At 52.8% G+C, this 25708-nt stretch overlaps 1 protein-coding gene across 1 annotated transcript in view; it reads left to right on the forward strand.

Moving 5' to 3' along the window:
* Window positions 1–25708, forward strand: part of PREX1 (phosphatidylinositol-3,4,5-trisphosphate dependent Rac exchange factor 1) — a 175770-nt gene that overhangs the window by 147785 nt on the left and 2277 nt on the right. Inside the window, exons 20-39 of the mRNA XM_031433651.2 lie at window positions 215–351; window positions 1050–1161; window positions 3656–3843; window positions 4135–4296; window positions 4981–5191; window positions 5614–5890; window positions 8052–8258; window positions 9600–9688; window positions 10980–11062; window positions 11170–11260; window positions 11468–11596; window positions 13224–13265; window positions 14333–14550; window positions 17210–17309; window positions 19234–19377; window positions 19468–19582; window positions 20974–21040; window positions 22701–22873; window positions 24421–24523; window positions 24762–24829. Of these exons, the coding sequence (XP_031289511.1) occupies window positions 215–351; window positions 1050–1161; window positions 3656–3843; window positions 4135–4296; window positions 4981–5191; window positions 5614–5890; window positions 8052–8258; window positions 9600–9688; window positions 10980–11062; window positions 11170–11260; window positions 11468–11596; window positions 13224–13265; window positions 14333–14550; window positions 17210–17309; window positions 19234–19377; window positions 19468–19582; window positions 20974–21040; window positions 22701–22873; window positions 24421–24523; window positions 24762–24829 (2716 nt within the window). The remainder of the gene's footprint in view (window positions 1–214; window positions 352–1049; window positions 1162–3655; window positions 3844–4134; window positions 4297–4980; window positions 5192–5613; window positions 5891–8051; window positions 8259–9599; window positions 9689–10979; window positions 11063–11169; window positions 11261–11467; window positions 11597–13223; window positions 13266–14332; window positions 14551–17209; window positions 17310–19233; window positions 19378–19467; window positions 19583–20973; window positions 21041–22700; window positions 22874–24420; window positions 24524–24761; window positions 24830–25708) is intronic.

Here is a 25708-nt window from a genome sequence, read left to right on the forward strand (position 1 = left end):
GCGAGCTGCTACTTCTCTGAGCCTCGGATTCTTCTGCAAAATGGGAGCACGAGTCCCTGTCCTGCCCACTGGAGTAGGGTGGAGAGTGGCTCCAGGGTGGTGTCTGGGGAGTTGGGGTGGCGGGGAGGTTGAGGGACAGTGTTCATCTGGTTACTGGCCCTTGCCTGGCACTGCCCCAGGCTCTCTTTGCCTCAAGCGCTCCCATCCCCTTTAGGCTCCGGGGCTGCGGCTGCAGGGCTCTGTCCTGGCCAGTGCATCCTGAAGGTCAATGGCAACAACGTGATGAGTGATGGAGCGCCAGAGGTCCTGGAACACTTCCAGGCATTCCGGAACCACCGGGAAGAGGCCTTGGTGAGCTACCCAGCAGCCAAGGGGATCAGGAAAGCCCTGCTTGTTGGGGAGCGGTACTGGGAGCCACCTTCCCTTCTCTGGGGAAAATTCGGAACATACCACAATGTTTTGGGTTGGGTGGGGCTGCCTACCTGGCAGGGCTGAGCTGGGCTTGGGTTCTATGACCCCCCTGCCTCCCTAAACCTCTTGGCCTCAGTTTTCACAGCTGTGAAATGGGTGCAATAAGACCCTCTTTTCTTACTATGGAGGCACGTTGGGCAAATAGTCATATTGATGGTAAAAAAATTGATGTTATACTTGGGTTGGGGGCTGGGGTTCTGTGGGAGGTGGTCCCATTCATTGGTTCATGCAATAAGTGTTTACTGAGCACCTGCTGTGTGCTTGGCACACTTCTAGGCCCTGGGGCCCCAGGGGAGACAAGGTTTCTGCTCCCGTGGATCTGATTTACATTTTCAAAGGCTCCCCACTTCCCTGGCTTCTGTGTGGAATGTAGATTGTAGAGGGTGAGCACTGACTGTGACTAGAGGACCCTCAGGAAGGTTCCAGAGAGAAGCCTGGGAGGGCTGTCCACAGGTGGTGGCACTGACAGGCTAAAAGCCTGAGTTTTGGAATCAGGGAACAGTATGTACCTCGCCCTGTCCCTTCCTGCCTGGGCTCCTGGCATGGTGGCCGCCCCCCTTACTCTGCTCCCCTCACAGGGCCTGTACCAGTGGGTCTACCACACCCACGAGGATGCGCAGGAGGCCCGGGAGGCCCATGGTGAGGACCCCAATGGTGAGGGGGCCGGAGAGGAAGACCAGCCCAACTCAGGTAAAGGGACAGAAGAACCTTTGTGATTACATTGGGTTCACCTGGATAATCCCGGCTACTCCTTATTATAGTCAGCTGAGTAGCAACCTTATTTCCAGCTGCAGCCATAATTCCTCCTAGCCAGGTAACATCATGTACTCCCAGGGTCTGGGGATAGGATGGGGGCATCATTCAGGGACTGTTATTCTGCCCACCACGAGCTCCCACATTTTTCTCTCTAGCCCAGCCTCAGCCCTGGACCCCAGCCCTGTCTTTCTCCCTGACACCCTCTGGATGTCTAACAGGCATCACAAACTTAGTGTGGCCAGAATTGAACGCCTTACCTTCCTCTGAAACCTGTTCCTCCCCTCGGTGTCCAGTCTCCATCCTTCCAGATTCTCAGACCCCAAACTCAGAGTCCTCCTTGACTGTTCTTTTTCTCCTCTGTCCCACCACCTTGGTTCCAGCAGCATACCTCATTGCCTGTGCCTTCCCCGTGCGGCCAGAATCTGACCACTTCCCATCACCTCCACTGTGCCTGGCCCAAGCCACCACCATTTCTCACCAGGACTATTGTAGTAGTATGCTTGCCGATCTCCTTGTCCTGCCTTACCTCTCCCTCTGCCGGCTATTCTCAAAAAATAGAACAGAACCTCCCAATGGCTTCCACCCTATGCAGGGCAAAGACCAAATCCTCATCATGGCCTTCCAGGCCTGACCAGGCTCCCCAGCCTCTCCTCTCATCACTCCCACTTGCCCTCTCTGTTCCATCCACTCTAGCCTCTTGTTCTTAAATACCAAATGGACCCCTGCCCAGGGACTTTGCACTTGCAGCTCCCTCTGCCTGGAATGCTCTCCCCCAAGTACTTCTCACCTTGTACTCCTCACCTCACTAAGCTCTCTGCTCAAATGTTACCTAGAGAGACCACCTGGAGTGCTGTGATTAAGTAAGCCCCTTTTATCCCTCGGTGTCTCCTTATCCTCTTTTATTTTTCTTCACCGCATTATTAATTAGCATATGTCATACAGTTATTTGTTTATTGCTTTTCTTCATTTCCCTTTCTAGAGAATAAGCTTCCTGAGGGCAGGGGTTTTGTTTATTTCTTGCTGTATCCTCCGATCCTAGAACTGTGCCAGGCATATAGTAGGCACTCAGTGAATAGTTGTAGTCTGAATAATAGCCTCTTCTCTGCAGTCACTTGTCTGGACTCTGTGCCATACTTCTGCTGGGCTGGGGTGGGGACAGAGGCTGTAGAAAGACCAGGGGCTTTGGATGCCTCTGTGTCCACTAGCTCTGGGCTCCTTGCTGGTAACTTCAGGGTTAGCAAAGAACTGGGGTGTACAGGGGTGGCTGGGGAACCGTCCCCCACTGCTGAAACATACACAGCCTGGCAGAGGGATTCTACAGGGGACAGGTTGATGGGGACGGGGGAGAGGTCAGCTGGCAACTTCGAGCTCAGTTTATGCCCCTCTGGCAGGAAAGGCTCTGGGCCTCCTCCCCCAGCACGGGGGTGACCCCTGATGATGATGGTAGACCACGCTGAGGGGAGCCGGCAGCTTCTGTCTTTCTGTTCTACAATTAGAAGCATCTACTATGTGCCAGGTCCTGTTCTAGGAACATGGGAGACACGAGTGATCAAGGAGGACAGGGTCCCTCCCCTTAGGTCACTGATGTGAGGGGAGCCAGATAATGAACAAAAGAACAAAAAAATTGACAAGTGATGACATAGCATGAGGGTGAGGGGAGAAGGTGATGGTGTGTGTTGGGAGATACTCTTTTAAGCAGATGAAAAGGAAAGCAATTCACTCCAATAAATTGCCTGCTTTCTTCCTAGATATGCCATTACCTAGCTATGTGGCTTCTGAGGAGCCACAGTCTCTCTGGGTTCATGTTAATCAGGACTTAATCTCAGCTACATAAAAACATTGGCTCAGCAAACCAAAAAGTATGAGTAGGGCCAACAACCTTCAGGTCTGGCTTGATCCAGCACCTCATATAGTGAGGAGGCTCTTTGTTTTTCTCCAGTTCTCAGCTTTGCACCCTCTGTGTTGATTTCCTCCTTACATGCTGTTTTCTCCACCTGGTGGCTTTGATAATTTGGAATCCAGTTGAGAAAGAGAATGTCTCCTCTTTGTAGATCTAACAAAAAGTCCCAGACTTGACTCTCATTGGCCCAGCTTGGGTCACATGCTCGTTCCTGAATCAATCACTGAATAAGGGGAATCTAGTATGCTCCTTGGCCAAGACCTTTGTCTCAGGGGAGGGTGTGGGTTGTAGGGGTCCCCTTTTCTGAGCCACATAGACCGGGAATGGGGCTCAAGGGTTGATTCCTGGAAGGAAAATCTTCTAAAACAAGGAATGGGCGATAATGAGCTGGCAAAATAAACAGAACTGCAGCACAGGCTTCAGTCTCCCCATCTATTCAACATGAGCTGTCCACGGTGCTGGGTCAGGGGGCTGGCTTGGTGTGGGGTGGTGCCCCTCCTCAGGGCTGCCTGTCCCTTTGGCTTCCAGTCTTCCCGCTGCTGTCCCTGGGTCCCCAGCTGAGCCTGCACGAGGACAGCCCTGTGGTCAGCCTGACCGTGGACAATGTGCACCTGGAGCACGGCGTGGTGTATGAGTACGTGAGCACGGCAGGCATCCAGTGCCACGTGCTGGAGAAGATCGTGGAGCCACGCGGCTGCTTCGGCCTTGCCGCCAAGGTCTTGCTGGGCAGTGCCCTGCCCTGAGGGGGTGGAGCAGCCTGATCCCCACGTCCTCAGAGTTAGCCTGGAGCCCTGAGTTCTAGTCCCTGCCCCACCACTTGGTAGCTATGGGACTTAGGAGAGTGACTTGTTATCTCTTAGGCTTAGTTTGCGCACTTGCTAAATGGGCCAGTAAGAGACCTGACCTCACAGGGGTACTACGAGGCACACAGTAGTCACCACACATAAACCCCTGAACACCCGCTCTGGGGCACAGTGAGTGCTCAGTACCTGTTAATGTTTCCATAGATCCTTGAGGCCTTTGCTGCCGACGACAGTGTCTTCATGCAGAACTGTGGACGGCTCATGGCCCTGAGCAGTGTCGTGAAGACCATGTTCCACTATGAATTCCGCAACACCTGTGACACCAAGCTGGAGAGCATTGGCCAGAGGATCGCCTGCTACCAGGAGGTGCCCGCACCCTGCAGGGTCTTCGCGGGGGGTACTGTGGTTGTAAATGTCAACACCCAACCCAACTGAGCTTAAACAAACAGGAGAATTTACTGGTTTGTATTACTGTAAAGTCCAGAGGTAAACTTCAGGCATGGCTGTATCCAGGCACCCCAACAGATATCACACTAGCACAAGAACAGGGTCTCCTTCCTTCTCTTGACTTTGTTCTTCTGTGCTGGCTTTGCTCTCAGGCAGGCTCTTTCATGTAGTGATAGGATGACCCCCGGGAGCTCTAGTCTTAGCAACCCCAGTAGAAAAGGAGCTTGATGAGAGCTCTTGTTGGCTTGGCTTGGGTCCCTTGCCCAGCCCAGTACCGATCTCTGCAGGGATAGGGAGGCAGTCTTACCTGAACCTCATGCACTGTGGTCAGGGAGAGATGGTTGCTCAAGGACAGCCCAGATGCAGCTAAAATGGGGAAATGAATGTGGACAGGTACTCAGAGGCCTCAGATCTCTCCAGGTCTTCCCTGAAACCTGGATCCAGGGAAAGGCTGTGCAGGGGAATTCACTTTTCAATTTGAAACTATTGGCGTTTTGTCCAATTTTGGAATGTCTTGCCTAGGCCAGGATAAAGTGGGTACTGGGGGTGGGCCAGAATTCCCAGACCCCTGAATCATGACCCCGTGTCCTCCACCTTTCTCAGTTTGCAGCTCAGCTGAAGAGCAGGGTCAGCCCACCTTTCAAACAAGCTCCCTTGGAACCCCATCCACTCTGTGGCCTGGACTTTTGCCCCACAAATTGCCACGTCAACCTCATGGAAGTGTCCTACCCCAAGACCACGCCCTCGGTTGGCAGGTCCTTCAGCATCCGCTTTGGTCGCAAACCTTCCCTCATCGGCCTTGACCCAGAGCAAGGTAACTGTGTCTGTCAGAAATTGTGTTCTGATCTCACACTACAGATACATGTATGAAGGCCAGCAGTCTGGGACTGGAATGGTGGCTCCACAGTCATCAGGGAGGCAGCCTCCTCCTTTCTATGCCACCATCTCTAAATGTTGCTTTTATCTTGAAAGATCCCTCACGGTATAGAATGGCTGCTGGAGTACCAGCCATCATATCTACATTATAGGCAGGAAAAAGATCACAGTAGTTACAAGCATATTAGCACCAGATGGAAACTTTTTTATTGAAGTAATTTAATGTAGTAAAAGAATATTTAAAAGGGAAACTTTTTTCATTCATTGGGATCCTTAAAAAGGGTTTGTATACCTCTGTCTAAGGGGCTTGTGAGTATCTGGGGGTTGTTTCCAAGTGAGCTCTCCCTCCCTCCACTGTAGGTCACCTGAACCCCATGTCCTACACCCAGCACTGCATCACCACCATGGCTGCCCCGTCCTGGAAGTGCCTGCTTGCTGTGGATGGGGACCCCCAAAGCCAGGGTCCCAATAACAGCAGCTTTGGGCCAGCCAATGGAACCCTTGGCCAGGAGGACCGGGGCCTGAGCTTCCTACTCAAGCAGGAGGACCGTGAGATCCAGGATGCCTACCTGCAGCTCTTTACCAAACTGGATGTGGCCCTGAAGGAGATGAAGCAATATGTCACCCAGATCAACAGGTGAGCCCTGGGCCAGGAGGGAAAGGCAGGGAATCTCAGAGTCAGGATTTCTTAGCCTTGGCAACATTGACATTTTGGGAAGGATCATTGTTTGGATTGTGTCCTGTACATGCTAGGCTATTAGTGGTTTCCCTGGTCTCTGCCCACTAGATGCCAGTAGCACCCCCTCCCTAAGCTGTGACAATGAAAAATATCTCCAGGCGTCAAATGCCCTCTCTGGGGGCAAAATCACTCACAATGGAGAATCGCTGCTCTAATGTAAGGATGGATGTAGGCAGCATCCTCAGTAGAGACTAGAACTATTTGGTGAAAGGTTTGGGGGGAACTTTATCTTTTAAACATTGCAGAAAGAGAGATGGCTGGAAATGATGTCCCTTTTGGTGCGATGTGTCAGGACACACATATAACACCCCCTACAAAGCGTTTTTGCCAACAGAAGTTGCACCATTCTCTGATCAAAGCTCTAGGTTTCACTATTCGGCTAGAGGATGTGGGGTATGGGGAAGGTGAAATGGCACTTCAGGGATGCCATTGACCAAATCCAGAGGGTGGACAATTCTAGATGACAGATGACCCAATTTCTTTAACAAATAAATGACAAAGGAGAAGCAGGTTCAGGGAGGAGGAGGAACTGTTAGAAAAGGGGCTTGAGAGACGTATCAACTAAACACAGCAAGTGGACCTGGTTTGGGTTCTGTTTCTAACATACCATCTGTGTGAAGGCACTTTTGGGACCATCAGGGGCATTTGAACACAGACTGGGGACTAGACGGTCTTATGGGGTGATGAATTTTGTGAGGTTTGATAATGGCAGACTGGTTATGTTTACAACAGTGTTTCTCAGCCTCGACACTATCAACATTTTGGGCTGGATAATTCTTTGCTGTGGGATATTTACTGGCACTCCAGTCTCTGCTCCTTGGATGTCAGCAGTTTCTCCCCACGCCCCCCAGCCCTGCTTCAGTTGTGACAGCTAAAAATGTCTCTGAACGTTGCTAACTGTTTGCCCCTCAGGAAAGTTGCTAAATTGCTAAATGTTTCTTGGCCGGGGGAGGGTGGCACTCTGAGAACCATTGCTTTAAAAAAGAAGTCTTTATGTGCTAGAGACATGTATGGAACTGTGTATCAGGGGAATTATATGATACCTCAGGTTTGTTTTAAATACTCTAGAAAAAGAAAAAGCTACAGAGAAGACTGAGGGAAGAAATGTGGGTTCTGAGTTGCCGTTGTTGAAGCTGGCAGCTGGGTACCTGAGGTTCACCCTCCTGTCCCCTCTTCTTCTCTATGTGATAGAAATTGCCCATGATAAAAGAAAAAATAATGTGAGGTCCAGAGCCAGGACGCTGGCCCTGCCGCTTATTAGCTGTGTGACCTTGGCCAAGTCACTTAGCCTTTCTGAACCTTGATGTTCTCATCTGCTAAAGTGGGGTTATTCATAACAGTGACCTCACTGAGATGTAGTTGGATTGTATCAGCTGGGGTTTACTGATCACTTACAAGGCACCAGACACTTCTGGGCACTTTACATATTTTAACTCCCTTTATCTTAGGACATAGTGATGTTACTCCACTGTATGGACGAGGAAATTGAGTCTCAGAGTCATTTAATACTTAGCTTTAGGTCTCTAAACTAGGAAATGGTAGCATTGGGATTTGAATCTGGGGTCTGTCTGTGTTCAAAATCCATGCTTCTAATGGTTATGCTGTATGCCTGGGATTGACACACTGTGCCCTGTGGGCCAAATCCAGCACACTGCATTTTTTTTTAAGTAAAGTTTTATTGGGACACACCCATGCCCAGCCTTTTATGCACCGTCTGTGGTGCTGTCACAGCGCAGCGGCAGAGCTGAGTCGTGGGTAACCGGGACCATGTGCAGCCCTTAGAGACCACATTTCCCAGTCGCCTTCCTACTCCCAGGCCTTGTGTAGCTTGGCAATGAAATGAGACCCTTGTGTATCTCACCCGCTGCAGGAAGGCCAGTGTATGCGCATCTGCAGAGTTGCTGGCAGGATTTTCAGGGGAGGTTCACAGAGCATTTGGTGGCTCCCTCTGCTTAGGGTCAGAGGTGAGGCCTGAGGTCAGGGCCTTGCCCGGAGTCTCCATGGGGGCGAGTGAAGCCACAGGCTTGTGCCTTTAAGTTCAAAGTCTTTCCCCCCACAGGCTGCTGTCCACCATCACGGAGCCCACCTCGGGTGGGTCCTGCGATCCCTCCTTGGCCGAGGAGGCCTCGTCACCCCCGCTGGTCAGTGAAGAGAGTGAGATGGACAGGACGGACCACGGGGGCATCAAGAAAGTGTGCTTCAAGGTGTCTGAGGAGGATCAGGAGGACTCGGGTCATGACACCATGAGCTACCGCGACTCCTACAGGTGGGGCTCGGCGTGGATGGTCAGGGCCACAGCTGAGGCCCCGACTCAGATGTCCAGACTCAAGGGACATTTCCCAGGAGGCGGTGGAATGGGGTGCTGTTACTAAGCCTTTTGGTTCTGGGGGGGGATCTGAGCCCCATAGCACATCCCCAATGCCCTCTTCGGGTCCCCAATCCCAAGCTAACATCTCAGGGCCTGTCCCCTAGTGGACACCACCCATCCGTTCTGCTTTGGTTCCATTCTGCACACACTGATGGATTGTGGTCATAGAAAAAGTCAGAATGTGCAGTGTGTTTTAAAACCAACCTAAGAGCTCTGGTTCCTGCAACAAACACCATTTATTTTCACGTGACTCAAGGAGGCTGAGATTTTTTTTTCCTCCTAACTCAGAGTATCTGAATTGTTTTCTCCTGGTTAACTTAATTATAACAAGATCAGTGAAGTCCTAATTAGTGGGTTAAATAGACTGAAAACTCAATTTCCTGTAATAAACCATATAGTGGGTGAGTGGAACTCCTTAAACACAAATAAACAAGCACTGTGCCCTCCCATGGAAGGTGGTACAACAGCTGGCCGCGGTGGGTACGGGAGGGCCTTGGAAGGGCACTTTGGTTGTTTGTGGGCAAAACACAGAGCTGATAGAATCTGGCAAGAAATGCCTTTGGTCCTGTCCTCCAGTATTTTGATTCTTTCAGTCTTCGAGGGCCCTGCCTGGTCGGTGTCTCTTGGCGTCTGTGTGATGAGACGGTCTGGCTGCCGGGGTGCTGTGTGTCCTTGGAGCCTTGTGTCCGATGACCCAGATTTCTCCACCTTGATGGGTTTCCATTCTTACTTTTTTGGGTCCTCTGATGTTTCTTCTTGATTGTCAGAAAGGTGAAGAATTTCAGGATTGTGGGTGTTGATTCCTGATACCGTCTGAGTTCCTGGGACACAAGCTAAGCAAACATAGTCCTTGTTCTTAGGAGGTCTCCTGCCAGGCTGGGGTGACAGAACACAGAGCTGCGGGTTTGAGTGTGGCGTGTGCAGGTGTGTGCAGGGACAGGGCTGTCCCACGAGGGGAGTGACAGGAGTTACCCCTGAATGAAGATGATTCACTGTCCACCTACTGTTTCTGTGTTTCTGTTTTGGGATCTGGAAACATTTCCCCCGTGTCAGCCCGAGAAAGCCCTCCAGGACAACCTTCCCTGTCTCTGAGGCTGATGATCGGCCCACACTGCTCTCTCTGGGCCAGTTGTTTATCCGAGAGTTTTGTCTACACTTCAGAAAAGTGGGTTCCAGTGCTGGGACCAGAGGCTGTGAGTGGGATGGTCACTGATTCCCTTCCTCTCTGCCGCTTTGCAGCGAGTGTAACAGTAACCGGGACTCCGTCCTGTCCTACACCAGCGTGAGAAGTAACAGCTCCTATCTGGGCAGCGACGAGATGGGGTCTGGTGAGTGCAGAGGCTCGTGCTAGGGGAGAGGGGCCCCCAGCGAGATTTCGTTTTGTTTATTTTTACTTTGTTATGCTTTACTCCACATGGTATTATTTGCTGTTACTTTGCATGGGATGGGGGTGGTTTTCCTTTCATTCATTTATTCAGCACGTTTGCTGAGCATCTGTCATGTGCTGGGATCACAGCAGTGAATGCAAAGACAGAGATCCCGGCCCTCGTGGAGCTGATGTGCTCCGTGAATGTCATGGACACAGACCAAACAAAGACATACACGATGCGGTTACAGGTTGTGATGAGGGCTCCAACGTCGCTAAAACAGGGTGACCTGATGGTTTCCATAAATGACACATGCTTAAACCCAAAATTCTAATGGCACAGAAAAGTTCTAACGAGGTACATGAGAATAAGCCAGAATCTCAGCCTTTCCCCCAGCAGTGACCACATTTGGGGATCATTGGTGAACGTGTATTTCTGCTCAGATGTGGAGAAATGTGGGCAGATGGTTGGATGGTCAGACAGACATAAGTGAGATTTTATAAATTAGATTATGTGGTACTTGCAATGTTTACTTAAAGACTGGAGTTTGCTTTTACTTTAGTTTCACTGATTTCAGCTTTTACAAATTACAAATTTTGTTTTGTGAGTAGGACATACATCCTCGTGGTTCGTAACTCAAAAGGCATGAGAGGGTGGCTGGTGACTGACCTCCCTCCCACCCCTGTTACCCGGCCTCCGGGCTCCCACTGTCATTGTTGACCTGTGTGTCCTTCCAGAGGTGGTCTGTGCATGAAAGTTTAATTTTAATCATACTTCAATTCAACAGAAAAAAGAAGCTCAGGTAAACTCAGAGATACTGCTGAACTTTAGATAAATATTTCATCACATGAGATATTTAGCTGCAAAAACTGTCCCTGCAGAGGTTTTGGGCAGGCGCCTACCTGTGACAGCTGATGTAACTGAAACAGCTGGGGGATGAATAGGAGACTTTGGATCTAGTTCCTTCTCTCTGGCTCTCTGTCTCCTCATTTGCAGAGTGAAAATAATGACGGCGACTTACAATTGTGTAATGTTTTAGTTCCTATTGCCCATTTTGCAAATGAAGAAACTGAGACTCAGAGAGGTCAAGTGAATTGTGCAGTGTCATACAGCCAGGAACTGGGTCTTTCAGACTGCAAATCCGCTGTGGGTTGTGGAGCTCTGTAGCTACGTTGCTTCCTTTGGAAAGAGGCTGGGAAGGTGTGAGATGAGGCAGGAATAGTTGATGGCAGTGGTTTCTTCCTTCTGCCAGGGGACGAGCTGCCCTGTGACATGAGGATCCCGTCAGACAAACAGGACAAGCTTCACGGCTGCCTGGAGCATCTCTTTAACCAGGTAGGACCTTTGTCCCAACCCTAGCCTGACCTTGAGTTCTTCCCCTGGCATGGGAGGGGCTGTGAGAGCTCTGGGGGCCAAACTAACCAGAGCTTCCTACCACCCAGGTGGACTCTATCCACGCGCTCCTCAAGGGACCTGTCATGAGCAGGGCTTTTGAAGAGACCAAGCATTTCCCCATGGACCACAGCTTGCAAGGTGAGCAGAAAAGGGGTGACGTCTGGTCCATGGAAGGCAAATGCACGGTGAGTATCCTACCAGTTCATTGTACCTTCCATGGACCAAATAATACCCAAGAGTCCTGCCAGCATCCTTGGTCTAGGATTCTGAGCTTTGGAATCTAGTGTTGGGACCTTTGTGCCACCCATTTCCGACAACTGCCTAACTGTCACTTTCCTGCCCCAGAGTTCAAACAGAAAGAGGAGTGTACAGTCCGTGGCCGGAGCTTGATCCAGATCAGCATCCAGGAGGACCCCTGGAACCTCCCCAATTCCATCAAGACCCTGGTGGACAACATTCAGAGATATGTGGAAGGTCAGTAGGGCAGGGAAGGGTGTAACATGGATGTTTTGTGGCCTTTGGCACTTAACGCGGGACATGGTTGGATCAGGAATGGGTCCCTCCCCAGGCTCCATGTCCCTCCGTGCCCAGGGAGGGGACAGGAAGAGGGAGGGCCCCTTTCTCAGCTGTGTCAGGGCCCCGGGACTGTACACATTTGATCAAAGAACTGCTGATTTTGGGTGCCTGGGGCTTCCTCGCAGTCAGGAGGCGGAGGAGACTGAACTTACCCCTTTTTTGCTTCCAAAATTGTGGATTTAGTTCAGTTCCTTTTGTTTATTATCAAGGTTACAAGTTGAGGCGGGGAGGGGGTTCCCTAATCAGACCTGGGCTCACAGGTAGGTTCTGATGCAACAGCATTAAAAAATGCGAATGTGCTGCCAGCTTTTGTAATCCAAGATCCCATGTAAAAGTCTCAGTTTCTGATTATTCTTGAACATTCAGAAAACCTGGCAATAGCAGACCTGCAGTTCACATGTGGCTGGAGATGAGTGGTGGCCGCCATCTCTAGATGGGGAGGAGTGTCTTCCAGTCCACATAGTCCCCACCCCGCCCTGCAGCCTGGGGGCTGCTTCGTGTGTCTTACGTTACCGGCCTGGCTCTTGGCAGATTTGAGTCTGGGACCACAGGCCAGGGAGACATTTGTCTAGGACAACAGGAGGTGCTAGGCCTCAGGGCCATGACCCCAGGAACAGCACCCTCTGAGTTGAAAGTCTGTGTTGGCCCTGAGCTGTCCTGTTTTCCAAAACTTTATTTGGTTAAGAGCATGGAGCCTGGAGCCAGATGGCCAGTGCTCGAACCCCAGCTCTCCCACCTATTGGCTGTGTGATCTTGGCAAGTTCCTTGACTTCTCTGTGCCTCAGTCTCTTCGTGTGTAAAATGGGTTCATAGGGCTACCTCCCTCATGTGTGGTTGTGAGGATTGAATGAGTCAAGACAAATAAGGCTCTCAGTACAGTGCCTGGCACACAGTGGGTCCTCAGTAAGTGTACACTGTTGTTATTACCACACCCAGCCCTGCATGTCAGTGCCTCCCCAGGACAGACTGTATCACAAGAGGCCAAACCCAGAGGCCTTTCAGAGTTTTCTTTTATGCCCCTTCTGGGCCTCAGAGCCTTTATTTGAAGGAAAGAGCCCAGGATGCTAGGTGTGTGTGTGGAAGGTCTGAGCTTTGTGTGCGCGTGGGCAGGGCTTGGCCTTGTAGGGGGTGAGTAAGCACCTGAGTACGCTTGTGAGTGGACGCGGTCTGAGTGTGCGCCCACACGTCTGTACGCTCACGTGTGATCGTGTGCCCACGTGCAGGTGTAGGTGTGGGCTGGGGGCTCTGGCCCAGGAGTTGGAGGGGCTGGTTTCAGTCTCTGTGTGGTGGGTGTATATGAACAGTTGGGGTGCAGCTAACTGTTGGGGTTCATCCCCTGGATATCTGGGGGCCTCTGGAATCTGCCCTGCATTCAATCAAAGCTTCCTGGAACTCGATGGAGTGCACCCAGAGCTGCACGACGGAGGGGCCAGAACGCTCAGGCTGCGGGGAGGGCCTGGCTCAGCGCGCTCCCTCTGCTGTCTCCCCTCAGCCCATCTCCTTTCTCCATTCCTTCTCCTTCCAGATGGAAAGAACCAGCTGCTCCTGGCCTTGCTGAAGTGCACAGGTGAGGGCTCTGCAGGGGCTGCTGTCTGCGATTTGCACACTCCCGGTGGATCCGGGGGATGCGACCCTGGCAGTGTTGGGTGCTCATGACTGTGGCCTGGGGGAGCCTCTTTTGCTGGCCAAGCTTGACTTTCCCATGGTCATTGGGGCCGGCACGGAGGAGGTAACATTGTGGCCTCTGGCCCCTCCAAGAGCTACTTAGACCTTGCTTCGTCTGCTTGTGTCCAGGGGACAAGTCTCAGGGCCCTGGAGCCAGGAGCACTGTCTTTTGCCCCCTTCCAGGCCTGGGCTGGCTTGACGAGGACACAGGCTGGAGCCCCAGTGATCAGGGAGGCTCTTTGCTGGTAGAGCCTTCAGCCGCTGCCTGGGGCTTCCCACCCAGCAGGCAGTGGGGAGGATGGGCTGACAGTGGTGGGCTCAGGGAATCTCGAGGTGTTCTCTGTCCCTCCCATCCTTCTGGAAGTTCTCAGCCAAGGTGCAGCTGGAATAGGATCGAGGTCAGACTGGTCACTGAAAACCCACTAGCCAGAGCCAGTCATCAGAAATAATCCTTTCCAGAAGATTAGGACCCTGAATGACTGATTGCCTGAAATTGGCCAATTCTGCGAATCACGTCACAAGCAGGGGGCAGGGAAGTGGGGGTGCGGGGGACAGCAGAAGAAGGCACATTTCTCAAAAATAGAGAAAACGGTCAACTGCATTTCTTAAAACGTGGAATTTGATGTCACTGTCATGCTCAGTCAAGGCTGAGAAATTTCCTAACGAATGGAGAAACAGCCAAGGGTGAGGTGAGGTTTTGGGGAGAGCCTTCAGAACATCACAAATTTTTTTTTTAAATAGGCAGATGGGTTATTGGGAGAATTGAGTTTTTCAGCAAATTTTTGCGTTTGGAGAGTTGACTTTTGTGAAGTTGGCTTTTGGTGTCTGGGATGAATTAATTTTTGCAAGTTGGCCCCAGATGGGTGGTTGGGTCGGGGCCAGGGGTCGTGCTGGGCCCCCAGCTCTGGGCGCGGGCCCTCGAGCGCACAGGAGCCCCAGCCCAGCGCGGCCCTGCCCCTGTGCCCGCAGACACGGAGCTGCAGCTGCGGAGGGACAGCATCTTCTGCCAGGCCCTGGTGGCCGCCGTGTGCGCCTTCTCCGAGCAGCTGCTGGCCGCCCTGAGCTACCGCTACAACAACAACGGCGAGTACGAGGAGAGCAGCCGGGACGCCAGCCGCAAGTGGCTGGAGCAGGTGGCGGCCACTGGCGTCCTCCTGCACTGCCAGTCCCTGCTCTCGCCGGCCGTGGTGAGTGGGGGGCGGGGAGGAGGCGCCCGCCTGGAGCACGGGCCAGAGGGGGTCTGGCTCCGGCTCCCACTCCCCTCGCTCATTCATTCCGCAGCCAGTTACCGAGCACCTACTGTGTGCCGCTGTTACAGGCACTGGGGACCCGGCGGTGGACAGAGCAGAGAGCTCTTGTACTCGGGAACCTGGCATCCTGGTTCTGGGAGACAGACATAAACAAATAGGGAAAAGGAATGGTGTAGACCAGTGGTTCTCCTCAGGGCAGTTTTGCCCCCAGGGGGCACTCAGCAATGTCTGGAGACATTTTAGGTTGTCCCACTTGAGGGAGAGGAGGTACTGCTGGCATCTAGTGTGCAGAGGCTAGGGATGCTGCTGAACATCCTGCAACACCCAGGATGCTCCCCACACCCAGCAGAGAATTTTCTGGCCCCAGGTGTCCGTAGTGCTGCAGCTGAGAAACCCTTATGTGCAGTGGTAAGGGCTAAGGAGAAGAACTAAGCAGGGAAGGGGGCAGGAAGGTCTGGGGTGGTGACAGTTGAATGTTTCAATAAGGTGGCCAATGAAGGCCTCACTGAGAAGGTGACATCTGATCTAAGAACCAAGGGAAGGGAGGGAGTGAGCCATGAGGACACTGGGGAGGAGGCTTCTAGGCAGAGAGGATAGCAGGTGCAAAGGCCCTGAGGCAGGAGCCAGCTCTCATTGCTTGAGATTCAGTGAGGTGCCCAATGTGACTGGAACAGAGCGAGCCAGGGGAGGGTGGGGGCAGTGAGTCCTGAGAATTAATTAGGGTCTGACTGTGTGGGGTCTTGCAGGCTGGTGTAGGACTTTGGCTGTTACTCCGAGTGGGTGGGGGTCAGGGGAGGGTTTTGAGCAGAAGAGGGACAGGATCTGACTTTGACATGTAGAAGTTCATCTGTTATGTCGGGTGGGGAAGACTGTAGAGGGGCAAGGGCGGAAGCTGGGAGACCAGTGAGCAGGCTTCTGTTATAATCCAGGTGAGCTTCTTTGGTGCAAATGGCATCTTATTTCGTCCTTGTGGTAGCCCGAGGCAGGTCCTTTACCACCCACTTGTTACGGATGAGAACACTGAGGCCATTCAGCCGGTGTGAACCCTGGGAGTCTGACTGTAGGCCGGGTGACCCCAAGGCTTCCCTGCTTTCTCTGTATTCCTCCTTTATCCCTGAGTGCCTTGTCCATCTATCCCAGGGCTCAGAATCCAGGTGGGTTCTTCTGCCGGCTCCCAGGGAGGCAGAGACCACAACTCAGCATTTTGGGTTGAGGGTGCCCAGAGCTGATGCCCCCTCCAGAAATACAGCCAGCAGCAGCGCTTGTTCTGTGCTGTTTGCACGTCCGCCCATGCCCAAGGCTGGAGCTCCCCTCCCCTTGGCAGCCCTGATCCTCCTAGACATTTTTCCAGGCGGGACTGGCAGCCACAGCTGCTGGTGGGTTGGGAAAGTGTGGCCTCGGTGCGCCCTCTGCTGTCCGATGTTGCAAACAGGTGCCTGCCTGGTGGGAAGGTGACCCCCTCTCACTTGGTTCCAGGAACCCAACACCTGACCCTCACTTCTCAGCTGAGGACACTGGGGTCCAGTGCATTAATCCCCCAGTCGCCAGGATATGCAGACTCCAAGCTTGGTGTTGGGGGTCTGAAGCTGACTTCCTAGTTGCGGGAAGTAGATTGGGAACAAGAAAGGACTGAAGATGGGGAGAGCTGGACAGAAGGGGGTTATGCAGAAGATTTAGATGGTGATTGAGTTTCTTTGGATTAAAGTCATCAGAGATGGCCCCTCTGAGGAAGTGACATAGAGGTGATGTTTGAGCTGAGACCTGAGTATGAAGTAGCTTGGTAAATGGTCTGAGGCAGAGTGTGCTGGGCAGAGGGAACAGCATGTGCAAAGGTCCTGAACAGAGACCAGTGTGGCTGGATGGGAGCAGGCCAGGGGGACTTGGGGAATGAGATTGGTAGGGTCACATCTGCAGGGCCTGGAACTTTATTCTGGGAGCAGAGGGAGGGTTCAGAGGCTTTGAGGCAGATGAGTAATACAGTTCAAGTTGTTTTTAAAAGATAACTTAGAGTCACAGGGGAACCCTGGCAGCCTGCCCTAGGCTGCTGTCCTCTCTCTCTGCATCTCTGGTTTTGTTTCTGACTGCCCTTGGTTTAGGGAAGGTAGGGAGAGGGAGACCTGGGAGGAGGCTGGTGTGATCCTCCTGGGGAGGTGATGGTGTCTTGCACTGGGGGTGGGGAGCAGGGTGGCCCGAGGTGATGGGGAGGGGAGGGAGCAGTTGAAGCCTTAAGGGTTTGGGGCCTGGGCAGCTGGTGCCCTTTGCTGAGATGCAGCTGCTGGAGGAGGTTGAGGAGGAAGATGAGGTCGTTTATTTGGGCCTGTTAGGTTTGAATGGTTAAGTGGGATTGGTGGGATGGTCCGGGTAAGAGGACCACCTAGCACATGAGAGCAGAGATGGGCTCTGACCTGGGGAGGGACAGGGCAAGCCTGGAGCAAACACAGCCTCACGAGCAGCCCTGGAGAGCCCACTGCAGACCTCACACCTGGTGGGGCCACAGCCCTGGTGTGTCAACTAGAGTTGAATCACAGCATCTTGAAGTGAAACCCTGGGGCAGGGCTGGCACCTGAGACTCCTCCGCCCTGTCTTCCTCCTGCAGAAGGAGGAACGGACCATGCTGGAGGACATCTGGGTGACCCTCTCAGAGCTGGACAGTGTCACCTTCTCCTTTAAGCAGCTGGACGAGAACTACGTGGCCAGTGAGTGCTTCCTCCCACCCCCACCGTGAGAGTTGGAGTTCTGGGGTGGAAGGGACTGCCCTGGGGTCACCCCGTCCTTCCCCCACTACCAGGCCAGCTGCCTAAGGTTGACCTAGGACCCAGCACTTTCAAACCTCATGCTCCCAACGTACATGGAAAAAGAGGGGCTCCTTTTATATAAACCCAGCCATCTCCAAAGGTGCTTAAAAGGGAACAGCAGCCAGACCTGGTTCCTATGAAAACTCCAAGAGGTGTCTCTCTTTGGGTTGGAGACTTGTTAAGATTTTCTAAGAACTTACACCATAATTAAGTTTCTTCTTTCCTTTCTTTCTCCCTCCCACCCATTCATCCACTCATCCATTTACTCATCTATCTACCATCCATCCATCTACCCATTCACCCATCCATCTACCACCCATCTACCCACCCATTCACCCCTCCATTTACCACCCATCATTCATACATGCACCATCCATCCATCTACCCATTCACCCGTCCATCCACCACCCATTCACCCATCCATCTACCACCCATCATTCATCCATCCACCATCTATCCATCTACCCATCCTCCCGCCCACTCATCCATCTATTCACATATCCATAATTACGAGCCCATGATATGTGTCAGGCACAGTTTTAGGTCCTGGGGCCGCAGTGGAGAGAAATACAGCCATGGTTTCTGCCCTCCTGGAGCTCACAGTCTAGCCTAGTGGGTCTCAGCCCTGGCTGTGCTGGAATCACCGAGGAAACTTTTTAGATACTGATGCCCCAGTCCCAGTCCCAGCCCTGGTGATTCGGATTCAGTCTGTGGGGTGGCTCTTGGGCATGGGATTCTAGAAAAGCTTTCCAGATGACTTTGATGTGCAGCCAGGCCTGAGAACCGCTGGACTCAGTTCTAGAGCCCTGGTTCTCTGAGAGTGCTCCCTGCCCCAGCAGCACTTGGGAGCTTGTTGGAAAGCCTGCTTCTCAGGCCCCACCCCAAACCTGCTGAATCTGAAACTGGAAGGAGAGCTCAGAAATCTGTGTATTAGCCAACCCTTCAGGTGATTTTGAAGCATGCTAGTTTGAGAACCATTGCTCTATTTATTATTATTATTATTATTATTATTATTATTATTACTATTATTACTATTATTACTATTATTACTATCATTATCATTATCATTATTATTATTATTACCTTTATAAGGAACTGTTTAGGTAATTTTCCCTAATTATCACTGCATGAAATTTTAATATCGTGGATATACTATATATCTATTTGTGTACTGTATACATAGATCTGTGCTTTATATATAAAAAGAGAAAATTTTTTTGCCTTCCCCACAAGACCCAATTTTCACCTCCTTGGGGATGAATGCACCCTGTTGAGAATGTGTAGATTAGAGTCTAGAAGGGCAACAGGTTTCGTTTCAGGTACCAATTGGAATTGGCGGGCAGTGGCTGCCTGCCTGTAGGCCAAGTTGAGCTCAGGGAGAACTACTGGTCGATTAGTGATGCCTGCCATGGATGCAGGATGGGGTGTTAGTGCCACCCCTGCCATGAACTCTCCCCTAGGGTGTAAATAAGATGCAGGTCCTGCTTGAGGGCAGCTTTTGCCAGGGAGAGACCCTGGGCTACCAGGTGAGGGGTACAAGGAGCACTGGTGAGGGTCTGAAGATAAACTGACAACTCTCCAGCTGGGCAGAATCAATGTCACGTCTGAGGGTTCAACAAACTGCTGAGGGAGGTGGAAAGGGAGGCTGCTCTTGTGAGTGTGGGAGGACAGGGCTGCCTGAGGTGCCTCTGGGGGGTGGGCGGACAGGGAGGTCCCAGGACTTCACAGTGGAGGTTTGTAGGAAGGTTTAAAGCTGCCCCCACAAAGGCACGGCCCCTCTCCAACCCCAGTGGTGAGACCCCCGCCCCACCCTGTCCCCCTGCAGACACCAACGTCTTCTACCACGTCGAGGGCAGCCGGCAGGCGCTGAAGGTCGTCTTCTACCTCGACAGCTACCACTTCTCCAAGCTGCCCTCCCGCCTGGAGAGTGGGGCCAGCCTGAGGCTGCACACTGTGCTCTTCACGAAAGGTGAGTGCCGTGGGGTGCTGCGTGGGGTGCCCTGGGGACGGCCGTGCATACCGGAAGCCAACCACCTGTCCCACTCTTTTTCCTTCACAGCTCTGGAGAACGTGGAGGGGCCACCTCCTCCAGGCAGCCAGGCTGCGGAAGATTTGCAGCAGGAGATCAATGCTCAGTCGCTGGAGAAGGTTCAGCAGTATTACCGCAAACTCAGGTATGTATGTGGGCTACGTGCTAGGGGTTCTGGACACTGCCCTGGGGGGTACGCGTTAGCATGCAAGGGGTTGCAGAATGCCCTTTCTTGAGCACCTATGTGTGCCAAGCCCTCTGCCTGCACAAGCTCATCAGGTTCTCATGACAGTCACCAGTGGCCATTCTAACCCACTTTGCAGATGAGGAAACTGAGGCCCAGAGAGCACACCCAGCTTGCCCAAGTCACACAGCTCGTGGCTGAGCAGAGCTTTGAACTGGGTCTGCTTGGCTGCCAACTGAGAGGAGCTGCCTGTGCCGTTCTGCACGGGGGTGGGAGCGGGACAGGGGTCCTGGGATTCTTGAGCCTGTGAGTGAGGGGTGTGGCCCTGCTAGAGGAGACGCCCAGAGAGAAGAGGAGAGTCAGGTCCGCATCTGACAGGAGGAAGCCTTGGGCCCAGGGCAGCAGCTCGCACTGCTGCCGCCCCTACCCTGACCCCTTCCTACTTCTGCATCACCTCCTCCCTCTGTGGAAAATGTAGGCTGAGTATGAGGAGGCGGGGAATTCAGGGTGTGGTAAGGGTTTTACTGTCTTGGGGCTCGGCTTCACCGTTCAGAAATGGGAGAATGATGCTTTCGTTTGTCTGTTCAGGGAAAACATGCAGCTGTATTATTACAGGCCTCTTTGGATCGATGATGCCATCAGTCTGTTCTGTGCTGTGTTTTGAATATTTTAAATACTACCTCTGTGATCATTCGTTCATCAGGCCTTCCTTCTTTCAGCACCTGTCAGTTGAGACCGTCCGTGGTCCAGGCTCTGTTCTGGGTGCTTGCTTGGGAGTCAGCAGTAACCAAACAAAGCTTATTCTTCGTGGCATGTAGGTTCTAGAGCAGCGGTGGTCTGGCCTGCCCACTAATTTGTCCGTAAAGTTTTATTAGCACACAGCCACGTTCATCCATGTACGTACTGTCTGTGGCTGCTTTTGTAGCATCTCTACAGAGATAGGTCCGCATAGCATAAAACATTTACTATTCTGCCCTTTACAGAAGAAGTTGCTGAGTGCTGTTCTAGAAGGGGAGATGAACAATAAACCAGTAAACAGACCAGAATAGCATGTCAAGTGATGAGGGCGCTCAGAGGAGAGACACAGCGGGACGGGGAGGAGAGCGGGGGTGTTGGGCGCTGGTTCCGACAGGCATCCCGGAAGGGGCGCTTGAGGACTGCCTGGGGGGCCTCTTCTTCCCCCGGGATCGCTGGAGGGACAGGGGACTGGGCGTGGAGGCTGCACCAGCTGCTCTCAGTGATTTCTTTCTGCACGTCGTCAGAGGGCAGAGAGATTGCAGCTGCAGTGGGGCGGGGGCTAGGGAGGTGGTGGGTGTAGCCGCCCCACCCTCAGCCTCATCTTCCTCTTTCAGGGCGTTTTACCTGGAACGGTCTAACCTGCCCACGGACGCCAGCACCACAGCCGTGAAGATAGACCAGGTGTGTCCTCTCTTCCCTTCCCTGCTGTGGAGCTTGGGCAGGGCTGGGGGTTCGTGGGGTCAGACAGGGCCCAGGGTTGCATCCCACCTGGAATCCTGGCAGAGAAGCCCTGGGGGTTTCTGCAGTCCCTCCTCCAGGAAGTCTCCTGGGATAACTTCCTCCTTATTCTAGAATTTCCAGCTTCTTCCCCACCTGCTTTGGAATTCCTTAGGTGATGTACTCTTGCTGGCACCCACTCACCTGTGCCTTCCACATCTCGCTTGTTCATCACAGCACTTCTCTGAGGCTGGAGCCCCACATCAGATGCAGCCATGCAGTATTATTTTTGTTTTGTTTTCAATTTGTTGCCAACAATTTTTTTTTAATTGAAGTATAGTTGATTTACAATGTTGTGTTAGTTTCTGGTGTGCAGCAAAGTGATTCAGTTATATATATATACACATACATACACATATATACATACGCGTATATACACACATATATATTTTTCCAGACTCTTTTCCATTATGGCTTATTATAGGATATTGAATATAGCTCCCTGTACTTTACAGGAGGACCTTGTTGTTTATCCATTTTATATATAGTAGTTTGTATCTGCTAATCCCAAACTCCCAATTTATCCCTCTCCTACCCCCTTTCCCTTTTGGTAACCTATGTCTGTGAGTCTATTTCTGTTTTGTAAATAAGTTGTTTGTCTCGTGTTTTTACATTTCCCATATAGGTGATATGATACTTGTTTTTCTGTCTGACTTACTTCACGTAGTATGCTAATCTCTAGGTCCATCTGTGTTGCTGCAAATGGCATTATTATTTTTTACGGCTGAGTAGTATTCCATTGTGTGTGTGTGTGTACACATATGTGTGTGTATATTTCATGTGTTGACTATTGTAAACAGTGCTGATATGAACACTGGGGTGCATGTGTCTTTTTGAATTAGACTTTTCTCTGGATATATGCCCCAAAGTGGAATTGCTGGATCATGTGTGTTGCCAGCACTTGAAAGTCAGACGATTCCCCATGAAACAGAGGCGTCTTGCTTTTCTTGAGCAATGGAAAGACCTGGCTGTCTGGACCACATTCCTGCGTGTCGCAGTCGGCCTTCCAGGGGCTGCGCCTCCCGTGTGCTCTTTCCCCTCCTTCCAGGCTCCATCAGGCCTTGAATTTGACAGTGGTTTGGGGTTCCTGGCCTCGGGGCTGTGAGGTTAGGGGCTCTGAGGGGAGGGTTGGGCACGGCCCGTTGGGAGTTTGATAGTCTGGCTGGCGGAGCACTAAGATGAAGCAGGAAGAACTGGTGAAGCTGCGTTTTGTGCCTGCACAGGCGCTGCTGGAAGGGTGGGGGCAGGAGGGAAGACTGTTCGTGGGGAGGTGCTGCTGCTTGCAGAGGACAGGAGGGGGCAGGGCATTCGCTCAGGCTTTGCTGTAGGCACATCTGGACTGGTGAAAAGAATCAGATGAGAAGGTTAGGCCTAAAATATATCATGAATGCCGAATGCTAGCCCATGGGGCAGCCGCAGGGGCTGTGGAGAGTTCCTGGGGCTGTCACCCCAGGGAGGTGAGCCGGGAGGACGGCTGCAGTAAGGGAGCTGAACTGGAGGGTGATGGTGGGGAGGAAGGCCAGGGAGGGGGCCTCCTCTGACCGTCCATGTGTCTGCCTTGCAGCTCATCCGCCCCATCAATGCCCTGGACGAGCTTTGCCGTCTCATGAAGTCCTTCGTGCACCCCAAGCCCGGCACCAGTGGGAGCTTGGGCGCCGGCCTCATCCCTATCTCCTCTGAGCTCTGCTACCGCCTGGGGGCCTGCCAGATCACCATGTGTGGCACAGGCATGCAGAGGTGAGCTGCCTGGGGCGGGGAGGGGACTGGGTGGGCCTCTGGGCAGTTTAGGGGCCCAGGACAGGAGGCAGGACGCCAGGTTTGAATCCTTGTTCTGCCACTACCTATTGAGCCCAGGTCAGGCCTTGGCCTGCTGTGGGCCTCAGTTTGTCTGTCTGTGAAATGGGACCTTGGGAGGAGGTGGTCCTACGAGGGCTGCGGAACTTTCTGGTTCTCTCACCCTGTGGGTGGCGTGAATGAGTCTGTGCGACCTGGCTCTGTTGGAACCTCCATTCACAGGAGCAGTAATGATCCCTCCCACTGATTGGGGCAGAACCGGACACTCCCACTTCTGTCCTTTGTCCCTGCTGCTCGTCCCAGGGGGTGGATGTCGCCTTCTCTTTGAGGCCCTCCCTGACCACCCTATTTAAAATTGCACCCTCTCCCCACCGCCAGCACCTCCCCTGCTCCATTGTCCCTGGCAGCCCTCACCGCCATCCACTGTATGATGTACTTCACTTGTGTATGAGGTTTTCTCCGCCACGCCCGGTACAGGCCAGCTCTGTGAGGGTGGGGGCCTGTTTTGTTCCCTGCCATCCTGCCCTTCAGCACTTAGGACAGTGCCTGGCACACAGCATGAACGTTTGTTGAGTGCTCACTGTTTACTGGGCACTGTTGTTAATATTCCACACAAATTAACTCATTTCCTGCTCACGGCAAGCCAGCGAGGTAGGGACCAGTCCAAAGGTTTGCAGCTGAGGGCCATTCTTCCCCCCCAGAAATACCTGGCAATGCCTGGAGGCTATTTTGGTTGTCACTGCTAGGGGGAGGGAGGTACCACTAGCATCCTGGTGATCAGAGACCAGGGATGCTGCTAAATATCTTACAGTGTACAGGATCCCCCCTCCCCCAATTTGGCCCAAAATGTCAGTAGTGTGCTATTATTATTCCTGTTGTACAGTTAAGGAAACTGAGGCCCAGAGAGGTTAAGTCACCTGTTGAGGGTCACAGAGTAATTATGCAGACTGGATCTGAATCCAAGAGGTCTGGCTCAGAGCGAGTGTTTAATTGTTCAGAGCAGATGTGAAGGATGAACAGATGTGTCCATCTCAAGCTCCGCTGACAAGTCGGGAGGCATTAAGGGAGTCCCTCTATTCATTCCTCCAGCAAATGCTGACCTAGTGCCACATCTGAGCTGGGCTCAGGGAGTGTCCTGGAGGACAAGACAGGCAGGAGTGCCTGCTGTGTGACACCGATGTGTTAGAGGGTGCAAATGGTAGAGCAGTAAAACACCTGCTGTGTGTGGGGGTGACAGCCACTGGCTGGGTGGGCGGGGAGGGGCAGGGGGTTGGGGGCCTCTCGGAGGGAAGATATAGGAGGGGAGGGAGTGAGTCAGCCATTATGGGGGCAGCAGGAGGAGCTCTTCTGGGGAGAGAGCAGGATGTGAGGCCTGCCAGGCTGTGATGGTCTGGGCGGCGCTGGGTTTCTGGGCATGTGGGGTCTCGGAGGCTGTGGGGGGCGGGAAGTTGTCCCTGACTCACTCAGGCCGTCTCTCGTCTCCCCGGCAGGAGCACCCTGAGCCTCTCCCTGGAGCAGGCGGCCATCCTGGCGCGGAGCCACGGGCTGCTGCCTAAGTGCGTCATGCAGGCCACGGACATCATGCGGAAGCAGGTGAGGGGGCCCGGGCACTGCGGGCTGAGGGCCAGGTAGACCCACCCCCAGGTGGAAGGAGGGGCCTCTGGGGACTGGGTGGTCATCAGCCCTAGACCTGGACTTTCTTCCCATGTGATTGCAGCTTCTGGGGCCTCTCATTATTCCCACCCCACCCCACCCGCACCCACGTGCTTCTGTAAGCGCCCTGAACTCCGAGCAGAGGCAGGCCCCGGGCCTCACCCCTCTTTCTTCCCAGGGCCCCAGGGTGGAGATTCTGGCCAAAAACCTCCGAGTCAAGGATCAGATGCCCCAGGGTGCACCGCGGTGAGTGGCTACCCTTCCCCTCTCTCTCCTCCCTTCCCTGAAGGCCAGGACCTGGGCATCAGACTCCCAGCCTGACCCCAGGCGTATCCCCTGATGTTCAGATGGGGCTTCACCTCTCATTTATGGGGACTCCACTGTGAGAAACAGCTCAGTCTGTCACCTCCCAGAGCTCCCACTTTGGCTGGGAAAGTGAGACAGGGCCCCCAGAGTGAGCCATGGGGCAGCAGTTGTGAGCCCCCCACCCGCTCACCCACTGCTCTTCCTCTGCCACCCTGCCGCCCTCAGAGCTCTCCATCCATCTGCTGCTTCCTGTCCTCACAGCCTCTCTGCGCAGATGTCAGACCTTCTCACGGGGCTGTGTGCGGCCCCCTTTCCAGGACTGACTCATTTTAGTGCGTCTTCTCTCTCCATCCATACTGCCCTGCTTTGTTTTCAGCATCTGCCCACAATTTGTAAATAACTCTATTTTGAAACAGTTTGACTCACAAGAAGTTGTGAAAATAGTACAGAGAGCTTCCATGTGTCCTTCACTCAGTCGCCCAAGGATAATGTCTAACGTAACCACAGGACATCAGCAGAACCAGGAAAGTGCTGGAGCAATAGAGGAGCTGACTTGCAGATCTTAGATGTGTTTTTGCATGCACTCTCTTAGCCCTTGTTACTTATAAATACTTTTATGTGTTGCTTGCCCTGCTCCAGGCAACATTCTGGTCTCTTTACCTATATTAACTCATTTGTTCCAAGCAGCAACCCTGTGGGCAAGGATCTATGATTATCCCCAATTGGCAGGTGGGGACACTGAGGCCCAGAGAGGTTAAGTATCTTGTCCAAGGTCACACAGCTAGCAAACAGCAGAGCTGCGGTTCCGAACCCAGGCAG

Source organism: Camelus dromedarius, chromosome 18 (assembly GCF_036321535.1).
Source record: "Camelus dromedarius isolate mCamDro1 chromosome 18, mCamDro1.pat, whole genome shotgun sequence".
NCBI lineage: Eukaryota > Metazoa > Chordata > Mammalia > Artiodactyla > Camelidae > Camelus > Camelus dromedarius.